An 18006-nucleotide genomic window follows, 5' to 3' on the forward strand; every position below is an offset into this window, starting at 1 on the left:
AATTCTCTAACTAAAAATATATTTTACTAATACTACCACTATATAATGTTGTTGAGAAATAAAAGTTCAAAACATATACAGGTTTTGCAGGAAAAGGGCCAAAGCCAGAACGAAGACGTCTGAGACATCCATTCCCAATGCCTAGGTAAGTATTTATTTAATGGCCAATTATATAGTAAAAGTGGATTTTCTGGAAATCATGTGGGCGAGCCCGTTCAGCAGCCTAGCCCTATGTAGCCACAGCTAAGCCGTGAGACCTGTCGCTGTCAGAGTCCACTTAAAGTAGTGTGGGAAGAACAAAAAATAATTATTATCATAATAAAATTCGGAGAAAAAAAAATCAAAGAAACCCGCTCAGGATGTTGAGGATCTGGACGATGTAACCCTGGAGTATGAAGGACATGTTGATGCGGTTACTTTCTCCGCGTCAAAGCAGGCACGTGGGTCTCTCATTCGGCGAGAGGAGAGAAATAAAGCTTGCACTACGGAGTAATCATGCGACTCCATTCTCTCGCCCCCGCTGCAACCTGAAACGGATGCTCTATCACCATAATAATAAAGTAAGAATCATAATGGACAGAACTTGTAATAATAATGCAGACAAGAACCTGCTCAGAATGACATCGACTGTCAACATGCCTACTGAGAATCATTCACAGCGCATCTCGATATTTGATTCTCATCTACCTATGAGTTTAAGTATAGAGAGCTGCAAGGTATGGAGTACATGCCTATGTAACAGTCTAGCGGCTGATCGCCACTCCACCATTCATGATCTCCGTACACGCGGCCCCTGACATTGCGTCAGGAGTTAAATACTCTTCCTAATTAGGCAGCTGGCCTATGTCACCTGCAGGCGAAACACAAAACTTAGCAGCCGATCGATCCAGACGGATCTTATTTCATTTCCAGGTTACCGGGCTGGTATAAGCAGTTGTTTGAAGATCCTGCATATATCGTCTGCAGGGTGTTTTCCTACCTGATCTTTCTTTTCGCTCCCGGACTCGTCATTCGTAGACTGTTTTCGTCAAAATGCATTCTTCTCTCCTGCTCACCACCCTCCTCACCACCTCCGCTCTCGCCGCCAACATCGTCCAGGTGAACGACGATGGATGGGCCGAGATCAACATCCGCGTCCTGTACGACACTCTGACTGCGGCAGGAGAGTCGGTCGTTCTGTCTGCGCCGGCGCTGAACCAGTCGGGGACAGGTCTGTATACCCCTGTTATCATATCTACCCATGTATACAGCGATCCTGATCTGACCCGATTTAGCCTCCCTTCAAGGAACCCCCTCCACCGTCACCAACGGTTGCGAGTTCGACAGCTGCCCACCCGGCAGCCCGCCGGAGGGATATAACAGCTCCAACCCCCGGCTCAACTACGTCAACTCGTACCCCGTCACGGCGATGAAATACGGGGTCCAGACGCTGTCGCCGCAGTTCTTTGGCGGAAACCCAGACATCGTCGTGTCTGGACCCAACGTTGGATGTGCGTGACACTCTTCATTCTGAACGAGAATTCGAGTCAGGCTGACAGATTTGACAGCCAACCTTGGCATCACCACCGTCGTCTCCGGCACCGTCGGCGCCGCGTCCGCAGCCATGGACCAGCTAGGTATCCCCGGCATCGCCTTCTCCGGCGCAACCGGCATGCAGACCGCATGGGACGTGAGTCCAGTGCCGGACTACGCGACCATCTACGCGCAGCTCGCGACGAAGCTGACAACGACGCTGCTCGCTTCCGGAGCCCCCTACCTGCCCAACAACACCTGGCTGAACGTTAACTTCCCGGCTGCGGGAGCGGGCACGAGCTGCACGGATCCAGACAAGTTTCAGTTCGTGCTCAGCAGAATTTATACGGCCGTGCCGCTGATCAGTGGCGAGGACGTCGTCACCTGCAATAATGGCGGGCGGCTGCCGACGGAGTCGGATGTCGTGGGTACCACGACGGGTTGCTATGCGTCTGTCAGCGTGGGGCATGCGGACGATAAGCTTGATGCTGATGCCTCGCAGCAGGCTGTTGTTCTGCAGAAGCTGAGTAGTATCTTGACTTGTTTGCCTTCGTCGTAGTGAAGTGGTGCCTGGGATGTAGTGCTAGTATATGATGGAATGTGTATATGAGTTGAGCAAAGGGGTGTAATGTAGTAATGTATGTACATACATACATGTACGCACATAAAAGGAGTTCCACAGAAACGAATTTGAACGTATCAGAGAGAGAGAGAAAGCAAGAAGGGATTAATTGATTGCTCAATTAATTAACTAATTACTTCCGTGTCAGCTGGGAAAGAAAAAAAAAAGGTCAGGTTTATCGATTTAAAATACTAGCAATAGTCCTGAAGGGTGAATAAATAAATAAATAAATCATGAGCTGAGCTGCAGATATTAAAATTCTACTGCAAGCGTCCTTTTTGGTTGTGCAGATGGGATGAATGAATGATCTGTCCAACAGCAAAAGATATACGATACGAGAGTACTACCTAGGTACCCAACCTTCTGAATTGGCGTATATATATCTATATATATATATATATATAATACAATAGCCATATGTAACGGTCGCATTGGTTTTTTTTTTGGAAAAAAAAAAGAAAAAAATTGATCAACAGTGATGATGGTGTTTTTAATTTAACCATTTTACCATAGCAGACAGAGTAAGCATTTATGTAAAATGACAAAACAAACAGTTAGTTCTAACAGCTAGCCACCACTATGAAAGATTATTATTTTTTTTTGAAATATTAGCTACGTGTACTTTACAAGAAACATTACTTAATCCTACGGAGAAAAAAAGGACATTAGATCTTATCAAGGAGAAAGAAAGGGGAAAAAAGTCAAAATCTATGCAGAATTGTTAGATTCTAGGAGAAACAGTTGGATTTTAGTATGGCCTTCATTGTACGATGTCTCTCCACCACAACCTCAAAATTTAGATAATTAATTTAGATAGTCTACATAGTCTCTTAATTAGTGCTTAAATTAGATGGACATAAAACCCTTATCTTGTAAAAGAACAATCTTATAATATAGCCTGTATATGATCATAAAGATAGTTTAAATCCAGCCTTGGGTTACAAAACAAGGAAGTAGTTAATGCTTTTTTTATATATATAAATATTACTTTGTTAGGAACAATTTAGAAGGAAGAGTTTTTTTTTTAAGACATTTAGCTTCATTTTGATGATCATCATTTTTACACGGTTAATACGTAAACCATTTATACGGAGTAAACCGTAATCAACGACTTTTCAAAACCCTGGTGGTCCCGTGGAATCTCAATTACCATATCTGCTTTTTCTCGACGGATGTGGTTGGTCAGGTCAGCGTGCAGACAACTGGAAAATTTCTCAATTTCAGACGATTTTACTAACATACACGGACAAGGCCAGATAGCTAACCATACAACGAGATGACTGCAGAAACGCCACAGAAAACAAGCAAGCTGCAAGCAAGTTAAAATTATGTCTCATACTGGTCCCAAAGAAAGATAAGAAATCGATAGAAATCAAAATCAGTCCCATCGCAAGCAGTCATCATCACATTGGAATTTCGCTCCATCTTTTCTGTTTCTTGCCCAGCTCGGCTGGAGTAAGATGATCGAGCAGGGCGTAATACATGGCGGAATACCTGACAGGAGCTTGAATAGGACCATGAACCTGCTAGCACCTATCTCATGCAGCAACTGTTCTAGTCCCAAGCGTGTGGACAGGTGGGATACGGTTAACCCTGCTTGGCATCGGTGAATTCCTCGTCGCTGGCATCGAGAATGTCGTACTCCTCGTCAGTCAGGAATCCCTCCCCATCGGTATCTACATCTTCCAGAGTCAGGCTCTCCACATCCTCTAGCACATCTTGCTCGCTAGCAGTAGACAGGGACGGGGCTGACGGCGCGGAGGGCGCAGCAGCCTCGGCCACCACCTCAGCCTCGTGGGTGCTGGAGATGGGAGATTCCTTCTCAAGCTTCGGGAAGATCATGTCACTTTCGTTCAGCTTGGGCTCCTCCTTGACTTCTGGGGTGACGGCTGTCATCTCCGTCTCCGGCGGATCAGCGTCCTCCCGGACCTGGACGTCACACCAGAGTTTGTGTCCAAAAGGAGTTCCGTCGGGAAGCTTCAGCCGCCAGTACGAGATGGAAGTACCCTCCCTCTGCGGGGTCTTCAGCGTGACAGTGAAATCTGCTGACTCACCTGGCTCCAACGGAGCAGTCAACTCGTTGCTCTCCATGGCCGAGGTGATCGATTTCACGCTAGTCGGCCGCGTAAGGTCGACGTTGAACATAGAGTCTCCGCCGACAAAGCGGACGCTGCTACCGGCAGGCCATGCAAGCGGGCCGGGGTTGTACAGCGTCCAGGTTTGCTGGAAAACGTGACCTGGCGGGAGCTTGGTACCATCTCGGACGGTGTCGCGCATGAAGAACGCCTGGTATTCGGATGCAGACGCTGAAGCCGTCATCATGGTCGACTTGGTCTGCTCATTCTCGACCGTCGGGTCGATCTCTGGTGCCTCAGGCTGGACATCCTCCTCCACAACATGCTCTTCTTCGGTCTTCTTCTGTTCAAGAAGCTCCTCTTCGGCGTGCTTCTCGTCAGACTTCTTCTCTTCACGAGGCTCCTCTTCGGCCTGCTTCTCGACAATGGTAACGTTGGATGAAGACGGTGCTGCGACCTGGGGAATGACCGGGGTGACGCGATCTCCCATGCTGATCACGGGTCCGCCAAATCCATCGTCGCCAAACGTGCTCACACTCACATTGCGCACCGGAGTCTTGAACTTGATCAAGGGATGGGTGCGGTTGTGAGGGTTGGTGGGCAGGGCCTCGCAAGCGGCACAGAAGTCGGTGTCGTGACACACCGCGCACTTGTAGCGGACGCCCGTAATGTAGGTCGGCATGTTCCGGCAGAGCGGACCATCACAGAAGATGCCGTAGTGGATTTCGTGGTTCGGGATGGGATCGGCAATCGCCTCATAGATGGGGACGAACCGGTGGCCCGGGTGCGTCTCAGGAGCTGTCTTAATGCAGGACCAGCAGAAATCCCAGTCGGGACATGCCAAACACTTATGGCGGACACCAATAATACGCTTTACACAGTCAGCTTCGTACCAGGATGGAAGGGAACAAATGCAACAGACCTTGTCACAGCCATCACAGATTGCCGCATGGTGCTGATGGCGACCAGGGCGGCATCGGGAGAGCACTAGGTTCTTCAGGCAGAACTCGCGATCATGGATCAGCGAGAAGGTATGAGCGGGATGGTGCCCATGCGCATCCTTCAACAGACAGGTGAGGCAGAGATCATAATCCTCGCAGTCAGTGCAAGTGACCATCTTGGTCTCATCGAATTCTGCCATCTGTTAGCAAATGCACCCTGTCAACTTGTGCGGTGGGACCTACCTCTGAAGCAAGCATTGCAGGTACGCTCGCCCACTCCCTCAGCCGGGTTGGGCACGGCAGCGACGGGCTGGGAAGTCGAGACGGGCTGAGAAATCGAAACGGGCTGTGAAGACGAAACTGGCTCCGTGGTCTTCTCCTGGGGGATTTCTGGCTGGCAGGTTTTTGGCTGGGCCTCTGGCTCAACCTTAAGCCGCCGAGGGGCGATGGTTTCGGTGGTGCTGTTGGTCACGATTCCATTCTGGACCAAGCGTTTGATCAACCAGTGATCCTCACCATGGCAGGTGACACCGGCATCAACACAGGCGGGACACAGATCGTAGTCCCCGTCGTCACAGATGCTGCAGTGGTAGTGTTCGCCGGGGATGGAGCGCCCACAGTTGTTGCAATCGATGCAGAACGCCGTAGTGGGGGAGTCTGCAGAGGGGAAGAGAAGCGGATAGGTAGGTTTATCCTGCCCAAGCGTAAAGAGACGGTAGCGAGGCTGAACCTGCGAGGCATCCGCGGGGGCCGTCTCGACCTTGCTGGCGGTCAGAGAGTCGACAGCCTCAGGAGGATCCAAGGTCGGACCAGCCGGGGGCAACATCTTGTTCGTTGCAGTGGGCGGTGGCAGGGGTGGGCTGAGGACGGTCTCTAGGTAGCTGTAACGCTGGGATGGCTCCTTCTGGACTGGAACCGCCTGGACAACAGGTGTAGGGGGACACTCCGGCATCGGGGCAGGCTGAGTGATGGTGGTAGCCTTGATGCGAAGCTTCAATTTGGCCTTGGCAGCGCGGTAGAGCTGTTTGTAGACAGCAGGATTCTCGCTGTCGAGGTGAACGTAGCAGGCGGCGCTGTCTGAGTAGCGTTCGAAGCTGACGTCGACGTCGGCCGGGATGGCCAGCAATTGGCGGAGCTATGTGGATGGAGCTGAGTCAGTATGGGCGAGATGTGAAAAAGTGAGATGGAAATTGTGCAACGAGCAACGATCAATTTCACTAGACATGGCAATAGTGATGAAAGAAACTGCATAGAGAGAATAGATGATGACTGATGGTGATCGTGATCACTGCTGACAGCTCCACCCGGTCGGAGCTAGGCTTCCGGGGACTGGGGTAGTGAGCACACGTACCTTCTGGGGGAACACGCGAGCACCAAGATCCCTCAGTGGAATCTTGAAGCGTCGGTTGGTGTCATTGTAGAGCACCTTGACCGTCACCAGAGTATCAGGACCGACAGGAGGGGCTTGGGGTGCAGGGGCAGCCATGGTGATTCAGCGGTGTGATGTGGTGAGGTCGGAGATGGGGGAGGAGCTCCCAGGCAGGACGGGAGATAAGAGCCGATGCAGGCCAGCAGGTCTGGGAGACGTAGAACGCACAAATATGGTCCCAGACCAGATGGAATGGGCAGAGAAGGAGAGATGGAGGATGGAAGCGTGATGAAAGCGACCAGCCTAGAGGGGTGGGTGATGGAGGGAGAGGCTGTAGATGAGGGAAGGAAGATGAGGGGACGATGAGGTTGCAGGAGCTGTCTGCAGCCTAGTTGGCTAGTCAGCAGTCAGCAGTCACACAGCAGGAACGCCCCGACTGCCGAAGTGACGCATCGGTTTCCAGTTCCCCTCAGGTGACTGTCTACTTGGCACTCGCTAACCACCGTGCAGACATCTAGATTATTTTATCTGGATGTCTCCAGATGCATGGATCCATTGGCGATCACAGTAGGTACAAGCAGCGGGCAGTGCTGGCAGTGACGGCAGAGCTCTATCCACCTACTCCGTACGCATCTTAGGTAAGCAGGCACTTTATCGGATCACGAGCCCCAAACCAGAATTGGTTTAGGAGAAGAGATATCTGGGGACGCTGACTGGCTCGGCATCACGGGATCCACGATATCCACGCAAGGCTGATCCACCGAGACGGGTTTGGTCAGACGTCATCTCCACACTGAACAAGCTCATCAAAATCTCTCTGCCTATGATGTCTAGGATTGTCTGGGGGCCGCCAAGTAGGGATGACAGCTGAGATTCACACTGCAGTGAATAAACAGTTATGAGTTACATCACATTGAGCTGACGAGAGATGTGAATAGAAAAAGATGAAAGACAGGAAATCTGCAAGATGTCTGCCTTATCAAATGAGTGGATAGTGTATAGTGCACGGAGATCTCGGATCTTGCTCAACACTATATCGTAGTCATTATCATCTGCAACCCAACCTACACACTCATACAGGTCATAAGAGTTGCATGCGATTACTTTTCGGATTTTCAAAATTCCCTGCCTACCTACAGAGTACAACGATGCAGCCCACAGCGGGCAACGTAAAAGAATGAATGACCAGAGTTCGGATGCAAGAGAGACTGACCGGACCGTACCACTCCACCGCGTAACACCCGAGAAGAATGACACGGATGGAAGAGACAGAGAAAGAGGAGATACGTAAAAGCAAAAGGAACCCGTGAAAGCGATCCTGCCACTGATCCGCCGGGGAATCATAGCCCCACGTACAGCGCCATCTGCCCACCAAGAAAGAGACGATGGGAAGGGGAAAAAAAGACCAAATAGACAGAACATTCGACATAAAGGCGGCAGCTTCTGACTGCTGGAATGCATCACATCAAAAGACTAATCTAACACAGAGGTGCCAAAGCACACGCCCGAAAAAGGTGAGGAGGAGACCCAGAGCGGGAAATGCACGTCATGTAGGAGAAATGAGGTGGGAATTTTGATGGAATTGCATTGCCGAAAGAAATGGAGTAAGAATAAAAACACGGCGAAAATAAGAATAAGATAAAATACCACAGGGGCCCAAAGAAGACAACAACGTCATAGAAAAAAGAAGAATATGGCATAGATATAGAATCACCAAAGAAGAAACGGGTAACCGGAAGAAACACCAGAAAGAAGAGAACAGAACGAGAAAAGAAAAAAAAAAGACAAGACATAAACTAAAGCCCCAGGGTCTTTTTGCCCCCCTCACTGCGTGGCATAATACACTCCAGGAGGTTGAGGATAGTAGTAGGTCGTGCCCGGAGGGGTCATCATCCCCCCCATGCCGACCACACCACCGGCCGGATAGGAGGGTGTCGGATACAGTTGACTCGTGTCGTAAAAGTAGACGGTACCGCCAGCTTCGTGCGCGACAGTCCCCGACTGCGCAGGCTGGTCCCCGGATACAGGCGGTGGAGGAGGAAAGACGTAGGGAACTTGCTGCCCTGGGGGTATAAACGGGGGTACAGGCACCCCGGGTCCAGCAGGGGCACTGTACTGCGGATATTCCGCACCAGAGACGGGATAGAACACCGTTCCGGGAGGGAAAGCAGCCGGATAATACCCCTGTGGAGGCTGCTGGAACGCGTACGGCTGGAAGGGCTGCGCGTGGATCGCGCGCTCAGGAATCTGCGACAGCGGCGTCGCCGACGCCTGGCTGGGATGCGAAGGGTGACGGCCATGAGGATAGTGGGCCGCATCGGGCGCGTAGGCCGGGCCCGTGACAGGAACCGGGACCTGCTGATGGAACGGATGTTCCTGCTGCGGCTGAGGAGGATTGAAGTTGAAGCTGGCGGGACTTTCGATGTCAGCCACCGACACGGCCTTCTGGGGCCGAGGTTGGTGCATCGGGATCGGAGCAGGACGGCTCTCGCGGAAGGTCGTACTCGGGGGAGCCTGGGGGTAAGAGGCCGGCGGAGGAGGCACGCCGGGGCCACCAGGAGCGGTACTGGCTCCAACTGTGGTGGTGGGAGGCTGGTATGCCTGCCCCGGAGGTCGAGCAGGCGGCGGGAGACGGACAATAGGTTTGCCATTCTCTGCCACCGTCATCGTTTGTCTCGAGAGCACCGATCCCGCGGGCGAATGGACTCCTTCCTGCGAGGTCACCCTTCCTAGGGACGATCTCCGGCTCATGGGTACACTACCCGTGTAGCCCGATCCCGGGTAGAGGCCGGGACGTCGGCTACCGTAGAAACCGCCGCGTCCTCGTCCCCGGAAGCCCTGCTGGTTGGGGCGAAGTGCCCGCGGAATGAAGATGAACGATCGTTCCGTCGCGGGGAAGATGTACCGTGGAGGCTGCCCCGGAAGAGAGATTCGGACCGGTTTGTCTCGACGCAGAGGCGGTCGGTGCTGAGGGAGCCGAGTGTGCTGTCGCTTCGGGACGGCAGCAAAGGAAACGGGGTTTGCCATGCCCGGTAAGAAGACCACGACAGGTACATTCCCGATCAGGACAGTGCTCGAAAAGGACCGGTTGGGCGGAGAAGACCGGGGCGCAGTGGGCACCGGCCTGGAAGCGTTCGAAGGAGCAGTCGTGTGCGGTGGAGGAAGAGGGGACTTGGAAGCCGGTCGTTCATCGCGAGCGACGGTTTCGTGGAGGTCGTGTGTCCACTGCCCTTCGCTGGCGTCGGGCTGCTTGGGAGGGCGTCTAGAAAGATGTCAGAACTTCAGAAAACAACGACACAGCTCGAACCAGCATACCTTCCAACGTTGCCGTCCACGATAAGACCGTGCGGCCGCGACTTGGACCTGTTGTTGAAAGGCCGATGACTATTCGTATCAGGCTCCGTGGACCGCTTGTCGTGGAGAAAGAAGCCGCCACGCGTGGGAACAAAGGCAGGATTCTCGTCTCGGGCCTTGATGTATTCTTCATGCTCGCGACGCTTCCTTTCTGCAAAGGTCTCCCGCTTTGATTCCGCGGCTGAGGGCGTTCTCCCAGTCTGGTTGTCGTCCTTGTCCTCCTGCTCCTCCTTCATGTCTTCAAAGCGTATTTCCGCCACTTGGTCCGCGTCCGATATCTTCATCCCATTCATCATCGCTTCCGTATCCGACAGCGTCGATGCCAGGAGGCGCTTCCCTGGCGAAGGGGACCTGCCTTTCTCCGCCCCACCCTCATGTACGCCATTGACATATCCGTTGGGCCTGTCGGCTCGTGGCGATACAGAGGAGTCGTCCTCGCTGGCTTCGCTGCCCTCCCCATCCGCGTCGTCGTCCTGATTGCTGACGACGGAACCGTCACTCAGCGAGTCGTCTTCGAGCTCCCCAGCTATTGAGCCTTCGTCTTCGCCTTCATCTTCTCGTCTCCGTCGACTGGCACCGATCTTACGTCGCCGGTAAGGAGCCATCTGATGTGACGTGATCTCTCGTGCGGTGCGCGCCACACCGCCAAAATGCTAAAAAAGAAAATGCCTGACCGATCCGATTTCTAACCTGCGACAACACCGAATGGCGGTGAGCGTCCCCAGGCGCAGAAGGGAGCGACTGGGTGCTGGATCAGAGCGTCGAAGAGACAGGCTTTGTTCAGGCGGGGAAAGAAGCCGAGCAGCAGCAGCAGCACGCTTCTTTTTTGGTTGATCGTCTCAATGGGAGAGGAAGAAGAGAGAGGAGGGAGGAACGTGAAGAGGAGCCGGGGCGTCGAGGCAGGGCGGGGGATGATGGGAGATGGAGAAAAAGGAAGATCTTGTCGTCGGTGGAGGAGGATGAGGATTGATTATTTGTTGAGCATCAGACGAAATGGGCCATGACATCTGAAGGCCGAAGATGTCAACTGCCCCGATCGGGTTAGTCTACTGCTGAGGCGACAGCGTTAACGCGATAGACGGTGCACGCAAAGAAAGCTGAATGGAATCGTGGAATTTTTATTCCTTTATTTTGTTCTTTTATTCATATGATAAAATCAGAGAATATCCCTGTTTCATCTGCATTTCATTTTCTTGACTGGCAGTCTGACACAATCTGAGTCGTGTTCTCTGATGACTAAGGCTAAAACAAAAAGCCGAAAAAGACCAGACAAGCTCCGCGAGATCCACACTAATAAGCACTGACAACAATAAAATCGCAACGTCCGTGCAAGAAATAGAACTTCCGCAGTCCCAGTAGAATATTCTTTTGCCGATTTATTGGTTTCTGCTCTTGTCTAAGACCTCGTCAGAGGTCTTTAGTCGTATATTAATTTTTTTATTTTTATGCTATTTTTACAATTGTTTATACTATCGTAGTATGGACAATTTTACCAAGTATGGGACTTTAGAAATCGTAAAGCATTCAGTTCTGTTGTGTTTGGAATGAGAACCGGGTCTAAGATCGTACTATATGTACAGTACTATGTACAACCATCCCATCGGTTGCCCCAGACCGAACACTCCAGCTAGGGTATCAAGTCGGAAACAAGATCCCCAATTACGCCGACAACATATGTACTTGAATTATATTGAGACAGAGCTTTTTGAAGCAGAGTAAGATGGACTAGCTGTCATCGAAAGTAATCTTCTTTCCTTGAGACTCGACAATAGCCCCGGTGAGCTTCTGCACCGTCTCCTTGGAATACCTCGACTGGTTCTGTTTTTGCTTTTTCTCCTTCTTCTGGCGTCGTTCCTTCGGAGCATGATCTGGCTGCTGTCCACCACCAGCAGCATCACCATTAACCTCCTCGATACCGTCCACCTGGTCCCCATCCGATTCTTTGCCCTTGCCCTTGCCTTTGGCACCCTTTCCGAACCGTTTCTTGTATCGAGTGGTGGGATCCTCTGCGAATTCGACCCGCAATTGTCGTCCCAGGAAGCGATTCACCCAGACCTTCTTTGTCTTTGGTTTCTTAGCCTTCTTCTTGGCCTTCTTCTTTGTAGATTTCTCCTCAGCGTCAGATCCGGTTTCCTCCTCCTCGTCCTTCTCCTCCTCCTCCCCTTCGTCATCGTCCACCTTAACCTTGACGAAGCCCTTCACAGCTGCATCGGCTGCTTCCAACGTCTCAAATTCCACCCAGGCGTAGCCCTTGCATTTCCCAGAGTCCTCGAAAGTGGCCACATGGACATTCGTCACGCCTCCACACGGCGAAAAGTGCTCCTCGAGCAATTCCTTCGTGGCGTCAAAAGCAAGATTACCAATGAATATCCGTCGCGAGGGAGGGTTTCCGGACTGTTTCGACGCCCCCGGTTGCTGATGCTGCTCTGGTCGACCCTCAAAGTTCTGTGCACCTTTGATTAGCACGCGACGACCCTGGAGGAGCTGCTCGCTGAGTCCGATCGCCTCGTCCATGGCTTCCTGGGTCGAGAAGTCGATGTAGGCAAATCCCTTGTTCTGAGCGGTGCCATTCGGCTTCGGGGTGCCCATAGGCAGGTGAATTCGCGTAATGGTGCTATTGGAGAGGGAGCAATTGCTTGTGAGGAACTTGCGGAGGTCATCTTTCGTGACGGTGAAAGCTAGGTTTCCAATCCAAATGCCGTATTCGGAACGCTGCTTCGATGGAGGTTGCTTCTTTGGGGTCTCAGCCTCGGTTTCAGCCTTGGTTTCAGTCTTGGTTTCAGTCTTGGTCTCAGTCTTGGTCTCAGTCTTGGTCAGTTCTTTAGGGTCGATGCCCTTCTTTTTGGCTTTGCGTAGAGCTTTCTTCGACGGCGGTTGGGGGGCCGAGACGTCGATCTCGATTTCCGGCACATCGTCTAATTTCCGCTTTTTATGATTCTCTTCTTTAGAGTCAGACATTTTCTGTGAAGAGGAATATATTCACAGTAAGAGTCAATGAGAAAAAAAAATCTCTGTGCTGAACAATAGCAAGACGAGGGGTTGGTAGTGAATTCGCTATTGATATTGATCGTCCGCGAGAAATTTTACGGCGGCCGGGATCAACCACCTGCCGCAGCCGGAGACAGGCGCGACAACTCGAGAGCTGAACACCGCTTTGTGCTTGGTCCACGCCTGTCTTCTCCACCATTCCTTCTCCCTCGTCGACTCCTGTCATCCTCACCCCCATCATCGACTCCATCCACCCATCGACGTTTCATCAGTTCCACCACCGTCATCATGGCTCAAGACCAGGACGAGTCGCAGTCCGTGAACGAGAGCCTCCCCGATGCGCCGGCCGCAGCTCCTGCGAAACAGTCGTACCGCTCTTTTAAGTAAGTCTGTGACAGCGCGTCATTTTGGCCGTTGATCTTACAATTGTCTTACAACTGCGCAGGAAGAAGTTTGCCAAACTCAAGATCAAATTCGAGCTGGCGATGCGCGAGCATGAAGCTCTGCTCCGCGAAGAGCTGCGTATACAGGACCTGTCTAAGAGAATCCAGGAACAGAACGAGTAAGTTGACGCATCTTCGCGTGAATTACGCGTCGCTGATCTCTTCTTTTTCAGCCAACTTCTAGAGGTGCTCCTGGAATTCAACGACAGTCTTCACATCCCTCCCCACCTTCGATACGACCTGAGTCTTCCGGGCGATCGTCGCTCGCTGCCTTCGCCGGAGCCGGATGACGCCTCTCCGTCTTTCTACGATGCCGCAACGGCCAAGGCTGCTTTGAAAGAAGCAAGAGCCGAGCTTGCATCGGGCGAGATCTCCCCAGACTCGTACCGCCGCTTGGAGGATGCCGTAAAACGGAGCAAGCCCTTCCAGCCGGCCGTCAAGTACACCTCCTTGTTGAATATCCCGCACAGCACCCCGCGCCCGTTGAACAACGATCAGTTTTCTCAGGAAGGCAATCTGGAGACGAACCTGGGCTACCTCACGCCGGAGCATGAGAACGAGTATTACTTGACCACGGATGCCCGGCTGGGTGATACTGCGGCAGCGCTGCAGTTGAGCCAACTACCCGAGAAGCCTTCACTGAGCGATCGCGCACGTGAAGCAGTGTTGCGCAGCCCGATTTCAGTGTACAACTGGCTTCGTCGGAACCAGCCGCAGATTTTCCTGCAGGACAACGAGAACGCGTCTGAGAAGTCTGGCTCGCGTCCGGCCAACCTGCGGTCGTCGAAACGGATGTCGACGCAGGCTCGCCCCAGCACGAAGGAGGAAGATCTCTATGACGAAGATGGCTTTCTGATGGATGTGGGCCCGCCGTCGAGCGCGAAGGGCAAGCGCAAGCGCGACGAAGACACTCAATACCGGCCCAAAGGCGGCAGCAGCCGGTCGAGTCGGAAGAAGAGGGAATCTGATGCCAGCTACAGCGGCAGACGGTCCAAACGGTCATCTGGCGTGGGCGTGTAGACTTACGGTCTTTCACTTTGCCTTATCTTCTCCTGCTGTATTATTGAATCATTTGTCGATGCGACACACAATGCACGACTTGTTTGACTTGCTTCCACTTCTTCGTCTCGGTTTCAACTAGCTAATACTTGTACTCTTTGGCTGTTACGATTGCACTGAGATATTCGATCAAAACTTGTACGGCTCGATTCAGTTCAATTCGGTATGGTATGGTATGGTTCGGTTCGGTTCGGTTCATCTGACAGTTTAGCATTTGCATTCACATTTCATCATTGTCATCCACGTGTTAGACACATGCTCAGTCAGTCACTCAGTGGCATGCTACAAGCAGAATTACAAACATGTGTACGCTAATACGAATGACTAAAAGTAATAACTAGATTAGTACTAGTATTAACACAGTACTATCGAATCAAATCATCCTAGCCAAGTTAATGTAGATGTAGGAGAACTAATTTATTGATTCATCAAGATATGTATGTACTATTGGACCTAGACACTAAAAAATAGGGGACTAGGGCAATCATGGCAGGCCATAATCCAAGAAAGCTGTGTGTGAGAGAAGAAATCATGCAAGTCAAACGAAAGCAGACAAATAAAAGAGAATTTCTATATGTTGGAGAAGTGAAAGTCCTGAGTCATATCAAGCAGGCGCTAGGTCAAATTATAAATCATCACAGACAATATATACCTGTATTTATCCGCATGTGTGTAAAAAGGGGGGAAAAAAAGGGACACAATAAATCTTTCAATGTGCAGTGTTCAGTTTTCATCTCACTGACCCAGCCAGTCATTCCGAATTCAGTACCTACGAACTCAGGTAGGTACCTACCCATGATGAATAAATATCATTGCCCTCCAAACATAAAGAAATAACGTAATATAAATGTATAAATAAATAAGTAAATTGATCAGATCTGATAAATCTACGTCATCGTCGCAAAAGCAGGCGGGTACTCCTCCAGCGGGGATTGCAACCACTGGATCATGCGGCGCGCGGCCTTGAGGGGGTCGAGGCCATCGACTGGAAGCAGCAATCAGCAATCATATCATGATGTAATATTTTATATGGATATTTGCGGGTTTTGGTGCCTACCATATCCAATAAACGGCTTCTGGATCCCATAGCCCATCATGGCAACGATGCGATCCGGGATCTGGGGCAGACGGCGGGGGTCGACGGCGAGGAATTGGTTTTCGACGGGGCGGATCTGATATCAACTCTTGTCAGAGTGAACCCTTCATTTTTTTTTTCTTTGGCGTGGCTGTTCGGGTTTGTCTGGGTTACTTACAAAAGGCTGGCAGTACTGCACCGTGGCCGCTCGACGCGGTTTGTCGGTGGTGTTGGGCCCTCCGCAGTGCCAGGTTGTGCCGAGGAAGTAGCTGATATTCATATCATATCAGTTAGGAAATTGATAATAAATATCTCTCTTGGTGGCGATGGAGAGGAAGGATGGTTTTGCATCGGGTTTATGTGCATATACATAACGCTCCCCGCAGGACAGACCATCGGAATGGATTCCTCCATCGTCGGCCTCCGCTTCGAGTCCCAGAGATGGCTGCCGGGGACCATTCTGGTGGCGCCGTTGTCGGCAGTGAAGTCGTCGATTGCTGTCGTACATAAAATGTTAATCGAGGCTAATCGATTCATTCTGACTGCTGGCATACCGATCATAATTGCCGTTCCCATCGGCGGTCACGGACGGGGAAGATACGTGTATCCATCGTCTGGAGACACCAATCCAAGCAGCAGAGCGTTAGAACCATCATATCCCGATTATGTCAATGTCAACTGGCCTACCATGATGCCACAACTGCGTCTTCTCGCCGGGATTGATCTGGATCGTGCTCGTGGCCGAAAGCCTATAGCCACGCATGAGGAAGTAGTCGTTCAGCGCGAGGACGCGGTCGAAGAGGCAGTATTTATCGAACAGGCGTGTCCTGCAGTAACGGCAATCAGCATGAACTCAGTCTTGTAGAAGGTTCCCTGGGAGTAGAACTTGTTCAGCAACGAATAAATTCTGATCGTATTCTTCCCCTCAAAGATATGCCGCCCGAGCTTGGGCTTGTCGCCAGTCAGCCGAGTGATCTCCTGCCGGAGCAGCTCGACCTCGTCCTTCGGAATGAGGTTCTCCATCACGACGTAGCCGTCCTTGAGGACGGCCTCAATGTCGGCCCGTTTGACGGGGTCGTCGGGCATTTCGGGGGCGTGGGTGAAGTTGAGGAGTTCGAGGAAGTACTCGGCTGACATGGTGAGTGATATCTGTGACTATATTATCGTGATTGTGATTTTGATATAAGATATGTTGGGACTTATATCGAAGTGAATAGGTAGGTAGGTGGTCAATTGATATGTGTTGAAGTTAAGATTACGACAGATGTCCTCCAATATGTACTGTACCTCTATGTATACGGAGTTATACATATAGGTATATGGGTATGTTCTCGTGTATGCTCGGACGAAGTCCGTCCAACCTATATACCTCTATTTAAGTCTAAACTCGACGGCACTATACAAATGAACAGTAAACACGTCGATCGCTGCTCTCCATATCCATATCTTTTGGCAAACCAATCTACTCCATCTCCTACTGCGATACGTCAACCCCGCCCGTTCAACCGGATAGATTCCTTCCCGCTTGCTGATACGTGGCTTTTGAAGAGGAAGTGGTCAGATTGAGGGGAATGAAGGAGGTGCATACATAGATCAAGCACCGAATACCGAGTAGCGGGTACTATATCCACTCAAGATGGCTAGAAGTTACCTACCTTAGTAGCTAATTCGCTTATTTCTTTTGTTCCGTTCTCATTCAGCGCTTAAAAAGGGACTATAATGATACATACCGCCTTGTAGCCCCTCCCTATACAGACGTAGACATGCTGGCTATCAATGACGATATTTCAGTAATGACTCGACTCACAATACTGGCACACTTCACCTGACTCAGATCTTCATCACGGCTACAACCTCGTGTGTCTCCCTATGTCTCTGTTTCTATCTCGTCCATCTTGTACCCTGCCTTCCAGTCAGATTCATAACCCTTAGGAAACATCCATCCATCTGGATAAACGGATGGACAGGCAGAAAGATAGATAGCAACAACCATACAATTATCATATCGTACCCTAGACTACAGGATAGTACCTGCAGGCCAAGCCATGGCTGGATGGCTAGTCGTTACTCTTCTTAGCCAGCCACATCCGATGGCTGAGACTGCTGCTGGACGAAATGGCTATAAAAAAGTCAATTAACTCGCCAAGACGTTAATTCTGAGGAATAGCCATTTGCCAGGTGATAATGACTAGTGGTCAAGCCTTGCTTATTGTCCTGGTCCCAAATTCCTGGCTACATGCGTAAATATATAGCATGAGCATGAGTATCCACCATATGCTGCTACTCCGACATGAGTAGGTATACTAATGCAACGCATTCCTGTGGAGTGAACTTTGTTGTATATACAGTAGGGGAGCGGAAGTGATGAGCCGATGCTAGTTTTACACCAAAAATGGCCAACTTCCAGCATATTTTGTTCACCACTTAGCATATTAAAATATCTTAAAATTAATATCCTTATATAGGACATTTTATAAAGAAAAAGAATATAATTACAATTTCTAAAAAAACTCTATATATTATTAAATGGTATAAGGTTAAAATTTGAGTTCAGGTAAGGCTTACCTA

At 50.8% G+C, this 18006-nt stretch overlaps 7 protein-coding genes across 7 annotated transcripts; 2 read left to right on the plus strand and 5 right to left on the minus strand.

Moving 5' to 3' along the window:
• Positions 1–1032: 1032 nt before the first annotated feature.
• Positions 1033–2071, plus strand: VTN77DRAFT_4944 (uncharacterized protein; the record flags this gene model as incomplete). Its single annotated transcript, XM_069421059.1, has 3 exons — positions 1033–1210; positions 1275–1490; positions 1548–2071. 3 exons carry the CDS (start codon positions 1033–1035, stop codon positions 2069–2071), a joined length of 918 nt encoding a protein of 305 aa, XP_069277319.1.
• A 1650-nt stretch (positions 2072–3721) lies between these two features.
• On the minus strand, positions 3722–6636 carry VTN77DRAFT_4945 (uncharacterized protein; the record flags this gene model as incomplete). The annotated part of the gene is made up of 4 exons (XM_069421060.1): positions 3722–5080; positions 5132–5343; positions 5394–6285; positions 6502–6636. The coding sequence occupies 4 exons, from the start codon at positions 6634–6636 to the stop codon at positions 3722–3724; spliced, it is 2598 nt and encodes an 865-aa protein (XP_069277320.1).
• Positions 6637–7422: 786 nt separating this feature from the next.
• Positions 7423–7941, minus strand: VTN77DRAFT_4946 (uncharacterized protein; the record flags this gene model as incomplete). Its single annotated transcript, XM_069421061.1, has 1 exon — positions 7423–7941. One exon carries the CDS (start codon positions 7939–7941, stop codon positions 7423–7425), a length of 519 nt encoding a protein of 172 aa, XP_069277321.1.
• A 402-nt stretch (positions 7942–8343) lies between these two features.
• VTN77DRAFT_4947 (uncharacterized protein) lies at positions 8344–10478 on the minus strand (the record flags this gene model as incomplete). Its single annotated transcript, XM_069421062.1, has 2 exons — positions 8344–9781; positions 9835–10478. 2 exons carry the CDS (start codon positions 10476–10478, stop codon positions 8344–8346), a joined length of 2082 nt encoding a protein of 693 aa, XP_069277322.1.
• Positions 10479–11598: 1120 nt separating this feature from the next.
• On the minus strand, positions 11599–12831 carry VTN77DRAFT_4948 (uncharacterized protein; the record flags this gene model as incomplete). The annotated part of the gene is made up of 1 exon (XM_069421063.1): positions 11599–12831. One exon carries the CDS (start codon positions 12829–12831, stop codon positions 11599–11601), a length of 1233 nt encoding a protein of 410 aa, XP_069277323.1.
• Positions 12832–13149: 318 nt separating this feature from the next.
• Positions 13150–14324, plus strand: VTN77DRAFT_4949 (uncharacterized protein; the record flags this gene model as incomplete). Its single annotated transcript, XM_069421064.1, has 3 exons — positions 13150–13244; positions 13307–13423; positions 13478–14324. The coding sequence occupies 3 exons, from the start codon at positions 13150–13152 to the stop codon at positions 14322–14324; spliced, it is 1059 nt and encodes a 352-aa protein (XP_069277324.1).
• Positions 14325–15250: 926 nt separating this feature from the next.
• Positions 15251–16524, minus strand: VTN77DRAFT_4950 (uncharacterized protein; the record flags this gene model as incomplete). The annotated part of the gene is made up of 6 exons (XM_069421066.1): positions 15251–15348; positions 15421–15535; positions 15617–15707; positions 15809–15935; positions 16126–16265; positions 16337–16524. The coding sequence occupies 6 exons, from the start codon at positions 16522–16524 to the stop codon at positions 15251–15253; spliced, it is 759 nt and encodes a 252-aa protein (XP_069277325.1).
• Positions 16525–18006: the final 1482 nt, after the last annotated feature.

Source organism: Rasamsonia byssochlamydoides, assembly GCF_041956645.1.
Source record: "Rasamsonia byssochlamydoides strain NRRL 3658 unplaced genomic scaffold VTN77scaffold_35, whole genome shotgun sequence".
NCBI lineage: Eukaryota > Fungi > Ascomycota > Eurotiomycetes > Eurotiales > Trichocomaceae > Rasamsonia > Rasamsonia byssochlamydoides.